Source organism: Fistularia commersonii, chromosome 20 (assembly GCF_037954325.1).
Source record: "Fistularia commersonii isolate RoL2024-O1a breed Wild chromosome 20, RoL_Fcom_v1.0, whole genome shotgun sequence".
Classification (NCBI taxonomy): Eukaryota; Metazoa; Chordata; class Actinopteri; order Syngnathiformes; family Fistulariidae; genus Fistularia; species Fistularia commersonii.
The window spans coordinates 14,725,406-14,732,597 of NC_141303.1; the positions used below are offsets into that span (position 1 = coordinate 14,725,406).

Genomic DNA, 7,192 nt, shown 5'->3' on the forward strand with positions numbered 1-7,192 from the left:
CCCCGCTCGTCCCCTTTAAAGCCCGGCGGCGTCCGGCCCCGGGGTCACTCTTTGCCGCATCCCGCTCCGCCACCGCCGCCGACCATGGCCACGTTTGATGACGTCCTGGAGGAAGCTGGCAAATTCGGCCGCTGCCAGAAGCGCATTTTTGCCCTGCTGTGCATGGTGTCCATGCCCTGGGCCGGTGTCTACGTTGGCATCGTGTTCCAAGGCTTCACCCCGGAGCACTGGTGCCGAGACCCGGCGCTGGCGGAGACGAGCCGGTCTTGCGGCTGGAGCCCGGCGGACGCCCGGCGACTCACGGCGCCGCTGGTTAACGTCTCCGGAGAGCTGCAGCCCAGCAGCTGCCTGCAGCACCAGGTGGACTGGAACTCCAGCGGCCTCAGCTGCAGCTCGGACGGGCCGGACCTCACAGCGGCGCCCAGGGTCACCTGCAGGGACGGCTGGGAGTATGACTACCAGGGGAGGCAGTCCTTCGTGACCGAGGTAGGAGGGGGTTCTTCTGGGCTCGGAGTTTCAGAACACACCTCAGGTATGACCTGGGTGTCTGCCAGGTTTGAACGTCAGACGGTGGAAGCTAAAGGATCCAGATCCCGAGTCGAAGAGGTTCCGGGATATTTGGTCAAAATATCGACTCAGTTAAGCCCGATTCCCCCCCGACCATCTCATACTAGCAAGTTTCTGAGGTGTCCTCTGACGAGGAGTCTTTGGGTTCATCCAAAGAACCTTCTGCGTTTGAGGTGGAACCTCGCTCCTCCCTGGGAATCAGACCTGAGGGTTCTGGTACTCCCATGGAGTCCAGGTTGATCTGATCTTTGCGGGTCGAAGGTCACCCAGACCGTCCTTTTCCCGTCCGGTGTTCAGAACATACCGGGAGGGTCAAAGGCCGCACTGGTTTCCTAAGCGTTGGGGTTGTGGTGTCCTCTTTGTGTTTACTCCAGTTCGACCTGGTGTGTGGGGACGCCTGGCTGGTGGACATGTACCAGGCCACCCTAAACATCGGCTTCCTGATCGGGAGCATCGCCATTGGATACCTGGCCGACAGGTGAGGCCTCATATTTGCGCGCCGGTGGCCAAGCGTCAGCTTGCTAACGGCTTCTCCGCCTCCGCAGGTTCGGCAGGAAAATGAGCTTCCTGATGTCCAACCTACTGAACGGCATCGCGGGGATCCTGGTCGCCGTGGCGCCGGACTACGTGGCGCTGCTGATCTTCCGAACGCTCTACGGCTTCGGCGTGAAGGGAGGCTGGGTGGCTGGATACGTGCTGAGTAAGGGCTGCCGCTTTGTCGCCATGGCGACAGCCATCATGAATGAAACAAATCCCAGGTCACCTGTGACCGCAGAGGGTCCAGCCTGGAGCCGCTTCTGAAGAGAGCTACATTATTTCCAGTTTATTGTTCCGCAAATGACCTCCTCCTCCTTCGGGCTGCTCCCACCTGGGTTTCCTCAGCCAATCATCTGCTTCCATCCAACTCCCTTTTCTCTCACCAACTAACTTCCTGTTCTCTTCTCCTCCATCCATGAGCCTCCTCTCTGGTCTTCCTCCCGACAACCTCACACGGCCTCCTTCCTGGTCCTCTCCATCCTCCTCTGTCCCGAAGATCAGACGTTTCTCTATAGCAAACATGGCTGGAATGCAAAACCTCCTATGTGCAAATTTTTCGATTTTGCGTTTTTGCATTGAATGGTGAGAAATGGGACGGCTCCACATTTTCAGTCTGTCGGCAAGATAATCCCGCCCTTTCTTTTGACATGAATGTCACATGACAAAACACCCATGTGCACAATGAAGCAGAAAAAATGAGGAAAAAAACACTCATCTGCATTGTCATTGGGAAAAATACATGCTATGTATTTTTAAATTATAACATAGAACAATAGAGCATTCTCAAATATCTTTAGCAAAGACAATACTACAATAAAATGAAACGTTTTTTTTCATTTCCTGAAAAAAGTGTTTTTTTCAGATAGGAGGTTTTGCATTCCAGCCATCGATATGACTGCACGACTGTTGATGAAGGAGGGAAGACCTTGAACGGACCCTGAAGTTTCTTCTCGTGTCCCCCGTCAGTCACTGAGATCGTGGGCGTGGAGTTCAGGCGCACGGTGGGCGTGGTCTACCAGATGTTCTTCAGCGTCGGCATCCTGATCCTCCCTCTGCTGGCCTACTACATCACGGACTGGCGGTGGCTGCAGGTGGTCATCACGGTGCCCTACATCCTCTTCCTGTCCTACTACTGGTGAGACCGGCCGGCCGAAGCCGCCCTCTCCTCTTCCTCCTGGAGGCTTGACAAGGTTCTCCATATGCAGGTTCATCCCAGAGTCCCCGCGGTGGCTCCTGTCGCAGAACAGGAAGTCCCAGGCCGTGAAGATCACCGAGGCCATGGCCAAGGAGAACAGGATGACCTTGTCCAAGAACATCGAGGTCCGTCCCGATGGTTGCCGCGTCCGCGGCGGGAAGTTGAGATGTTTGAATCTCCGCTGATTTGGAGAAGTTCTCTCTCCTCCCTCCAGACTCTGACCGACGACAACGCCGACTCGAGCATGGCCTCCTTCCTGGACCTGATCAGGACACCGAAGATGAGGAAGCACACCTTCATCCTCAGCTACAACTGGTGAGCCTCGCTATCCTCTTCCCTCCTCTCGGGGTGTGAAGGTCTGGCGAAGGTCTCGTCGTAGAGTGAACGTCCTGGATGTCTGGTAAGGGTCTGGGCACCCGATGAAGGTCCGGACATCCATTGAAAGCCTGGGGTGAAGGTCCAGTCATAGAGTGATGGAGTTGAAGGTATGGATGTCGTGTGAAGGTCTGGATGCTGAAGCGTGAAACTTCAGATCTCCAGATGGAAAAGCCTGGAGGGGAAGGAGTGTCTGCTCCAGGCCCAGCTTATTCTGAGACATTTAGAGTTCTTCACTCAACTGTCACTTTGTTTCACCTGTAATCCCCATGTCCTGCTCTTTGCTTGTTCTCCTCTTCATCTTCATCAACTTGTCTCCATCCCTGTCTTCTTCTTCTTCTCCTCTTTGTCTCCTTTGTCATCATCGCTTCCTCTTGTAGGTTCACCAGTGCTGTGGTGTACCAGGGCCTCATCATGAGGCTGGGGATCCTCGAGGGAAACGTCTACATCGATTTCCTCATCTCCGGCCTGGTGGAGTTTCCCGCCGCCTTCCTCATCCTTTTCACCATCGAGCGCATCGGCCGGCGCCTCCCCTTTGCCGCCGCCAACATCGTGGCAGGCGCCTCCTGCTTCATCACCGCCTTCATCCCTGACAGTGAGTCCGCCGGCCCATTGTCCTCTTCGTGGAGGTCTCCGTCTGAGGCTGAATGCTCATTGCTCCTCACCAGGCCTGATCTGGCTGAAGACGGCGGTGGCGTGCGTGGGCCGTCTGGGCATCACCATGGCCTTCGAGATGGTGGTGTTCGTCAACACGGAACTCTATCCCACCTTCGTCAGGTAGGAGGTCCATCGGTTTGATCAACGTCAGCCAGACTGGATTCGTCCAAAGCTAAATGTGGTCTTCTGGGTTCCGGGTCCAGGAACCTGGGCGTGTCGGTTTGCTCCACCCTGTGTGATGTGGGCGGGATCGTGGCTCCGTTCCTTCTCTACCGGCTGGCCGTCATTTGGCTGGAGCTCCCGCTCATCATCTTCGGTGAGATTCGGACCCGCCTCCCTTCACTCCAATCACGAAGGACACGTCCACATACACGGTAGATGGTCTCCACGCGTTTCATCCCCATCCTTTCATCCCCTTTACATCTGGCTCACAGTCACCCACCCATGCAGGCACTAAGCATACCGATGGGAGCGGCCGGAGGGTTCGTGTCACTTTGGCGTGCAGTCAGGAGGAATCGGGACTCGAACCCCCAAACGAATGGTCCATTGGACCAGCTGAGACTCTTTGAAAGGATGTCAAACATACATTTTATTTCTATCAACCTTTAACCCGAGTTAAGGTTTTAAGATACTCCTGGACAGCTCGAGTGAGGGAAACAAGTTTTCTGGGAATTTCACAAGTCTGAATGAAATAGGGGGGTTCAAGGTGCCGACTCGCATTCATTCATTTATTCTTTCATTGTCCGTCATGCCAATCCTGAAGTCAGGGTTGTGGAGGGCTGGGGCCAATCCCAGGACAGCAAGGGCATACGTGTCGCTGTCTCGTTCACGTCTGCCCAATGTATGGTCTTCAGTGGGCCTCCATCCTCCATATGTTTGGACTGTGGGACCCCTCGCACACACAGGGGGACATGGAGACTCCTCACAGGAAGGTCTCCTGTGGGAATCCAACCAGGGGCCTCTTTGGCGTGGGGTCGAAGCGCGAACCTCTGCTTTGCCCTGAGATGCCGATTGCTCCAAAATCCTGTCTCGTTGCCTTCAGGGTCCCTGGCGTTTGTGGCCGGAGGTCTGGTGCTTCTGCTCCCCGAGACCAGAGGCGTCCCGCTGCCCGACACCATCGACGACATCGAGTTCCCGGAAAAGTGAGTTACCGGCGACCGCACCTGGGCTCTGCATGAACGGCGTGTTCGATTCTGTGACTTCTCCACCTGACATTGGTCCTTGGATCTTCTCAGGGCGAAGCAGAAGGCAATGCACCACCAGATGGACAACCTCCTCCCCGGCAAAGATGTATCGGCCAACAAAGACCCCACGGTGGTGTGAAGGTCGTGGCCCGAGATCGGTATTTATTCCCCTGGTTGAATGCAGGTCAGCGCTGCAGCGTCCTTCTTCAGCTTCATGATGTTGAGGGAACCTTCACTCCCGACCGGTTCTTCAAAATGCCGCGGTGAACACATGAATCCGACAAACGTATATCATATCAACTGTTGAAAAGCTCCTTCTAAATCTATCGGTGCCTTATGACGGCTTTCCTAACTCCCTCAACTGACGTTCCTTCAAACCCGGAGCAGCCCTGGACTCCTCTGGTTTTTGACAAGTCAGCAACGTCCACACAGAAGTAGAAGTTCTCCACGTCCTCTGGCAGAACAGAGAAATTGTTCCTTTCCTTGAGGCGAGAGGAACAAGTTCTTTCTGGAAGTCCTCATAGGCTCCGAACACATGTTAAGGGTTGCAGGAATCGCACAAGAACAACTGCAGCAACAAGCGGCGAGGAGACGAGGACGGGGCCGGGATCTTCTTCCTCCTCTGCTCCTTTTCATCTGGACACATTGGTCGGACTTTTGGAAATCGGCGGCAAAGATGTCGCCGTCTTTTCTGACGGGTGTTCGCCGTGCACAATGTTCTGCTCCTCGTTTTAAGAACTACCGCCTCGGTAGATGTTCATCCATTATGTTCCCCGCTTCCCCTGCGGTCAGTGTTGTGGAGCCTTTCCCAGCTGTGATTGGTGGAGAGGCGGGCTGACCCTGGACCGGCCCGTCACAGGGTCATATACGGAGCCGTGCAGTCGTTCACACCTCATCACGTGCTTCCCTTTCGAGATGTTTTCTTCCTTTCCTCTTCCAAACCATCCAACCCCGTTCAACCTTCAGCGCCGGTAGAAAAGCAGGAACGTCGGCACTCCCGCCCCCAACTTTTTTGACCAATCCCACACAAGTTCTGGGATGCCAAATCCCACCAAGTTTTCCTGAGATGAGGTGTGAGGAACCAGCTGAACTCCAGGACAAAGTTCTGGCTTCTCGTCAGGATTCTACTGTACAGGATTCGCCCTCATTCTACTGTGAGAATTATTGTATTATTTAACTATTAAAGTTCTCTTTTAACGCAGCTTCGACTCTGAGTGTTTTATCTTCTCTAACTGGGCGACAGTTACCGGGTTAAATTGTCCCGTGTCGGGAATGCTCAGGTGAAATGTCAGCCGAGCAGAGAATGGATTTACGGGCTGGTTCCTCAGCTGTCCTCCATCTTTGTTTTTGTTCATCAGTTGGTCGCATCCAATGAGGAGCCGTTATCAGAGCAGGTTCGTGGCATCGTTTCATCTCCATCTCCTGCCTCATCTGAAGAGGAGGGTCAGAACCTGTCTGACTCTAACTGGTTCTTCATGGAAGAGTTTGAAGACCAAGCGGCGTCGAAAGTGTCCTCCTCGTGATTGGGGAAGGGGGGTGTCGCCCCCTGGAGACCGTTTGCAGTTGGGATCAGGCACCACCCACATTTTGCACCACCCTGCTGGACGCTCCTTCACAGCTCTGACCACCACTTGACATATATCTCAATGATCTGCTGACGTACGTCATGGGCCGGGTGATGCTCCTCAGATTCAAGATTCAAGATTCAAAGTATTTATTGTCACGTGTGCTTTGTAGAAACGTGTTTCCCTGTGCAGTGAAATTTCTACTTCGCTGTCTGCAGTGCATCTGGATATGTGCTCATAAGAAGAGCATGAACATGATCATAAATATGATTATAGATATGAGTATGAACAGTGCAGTAACATATTTGAGTGCGGCTTGGTGTGCAACTCACAAAGTGCAGATGCAAGGATGAGTGCAATTTCAGTGGGCAGTGGACTTTACATGTGCAAGAAGAAGGAGTGTCAGCTATTTAAGAGTCTGATGGCAGTCGGTAGAGCGGGTTCACACTCCCGTACCTCCGGCCGGACGGTAGGAGTGTGTGCAGTCCATGCCGGGGGTGGGCGTGGTCCTCGACGATGGAGGCAGATGTTCTGCAGAGAAGGCAGTGGGGTTCTTGTGATCCTCTGTGCAGTCTTTACCACTCACCGCAGGCGTCTGCGGTCCAGAGCGGTGGTGCTGCCGTACCACACGGTGATGCAGCTGGTCCGGATGCTCTCAACAAAGCAGCTGTAGGAGAGCAGTTGCTGAGGATCTTAGGTGACATGCCAAACCTCCTCAACCTCCTCAGGAAGTATAGCCGCTGAGGAGCCCTCCCACACCTGAGGTGGTGGAGGGCTTGGAGACCTTGGAGCAGGGGTGCCAAATATGTCAATCGCGATCTATCAGCCGATCGCAAAGGTAATACTGGTAGATCACATGACATTAAAAAAAATAGACGTCAGCTGATCATCCACCCTGTCACTTGATTGATATACAGGGCAGCCAGTCAGCTGACATCGGATTTTTCTGACACTGAGGTCACTCGCACCTGCACAAACAACGGCACGAAATGCAACAAAACTAACAAGCTAGTCAGCAAGTTAGCTTCAATTTTTAGCTCTCGTTTTTTTTCTCTTAAACTGAAGATACTGTATAAAATGGATGGGGGAGCTGGACCAAGTACATCAACATA

At 53.7% G+C, this 7,192-nt stretch overlaps 1 protein-coding gene across 2 annotated transcripts; it reads left to right on the plus strand.

The window, feature by feature from the left end:
- The first annotated feature begins 46 nt into the window (after window positions 1–46).
- Window positions 47–6,369, plus strand: LOC147223078 (solute carrier family 22 member 2-like). Of its 2 annotated transcripts, XR_015107668.1 has the most exons (12): window positions 47–486; window positions 942–1,045; window positions 1,113–1,267; window positions 2,071–2,239; window positions 2,310–2,424; window positions 2,514–2,614; window positions 3,055–3,269; window positions 3,343–3,451; window positions 3,535–3,647; window positions 4,374–4,473; window positions 4,567–5,669; window positions 5,874–6,369. XR_015107668.1 is itself a non-coding variant. In XM_086166742.1 (11 exons), exons 1-11 carry the CDS (start codon window positions 85–87, stop codon window positions 4,652–4,654), a joined length of 1,671 nt encoding a protein of 556 aa, XP_086022868.1. In that variant the 5' UTR covers window positions 47–84; the 3' UTR covers window positions 4,655–5,716. The 2 variants fall into 2 exon arrangements, 1 of the variants encoding a protein (XP_086022868.1); XM_086166742.1 differs by lacking the exon at window positions 5,874–6,369 and having other exon boundaries at window positions 4,567–5,716.
- The last annotated feature ends 823 nt before the right edge of the window (window positions 6,370–7,192 follow it).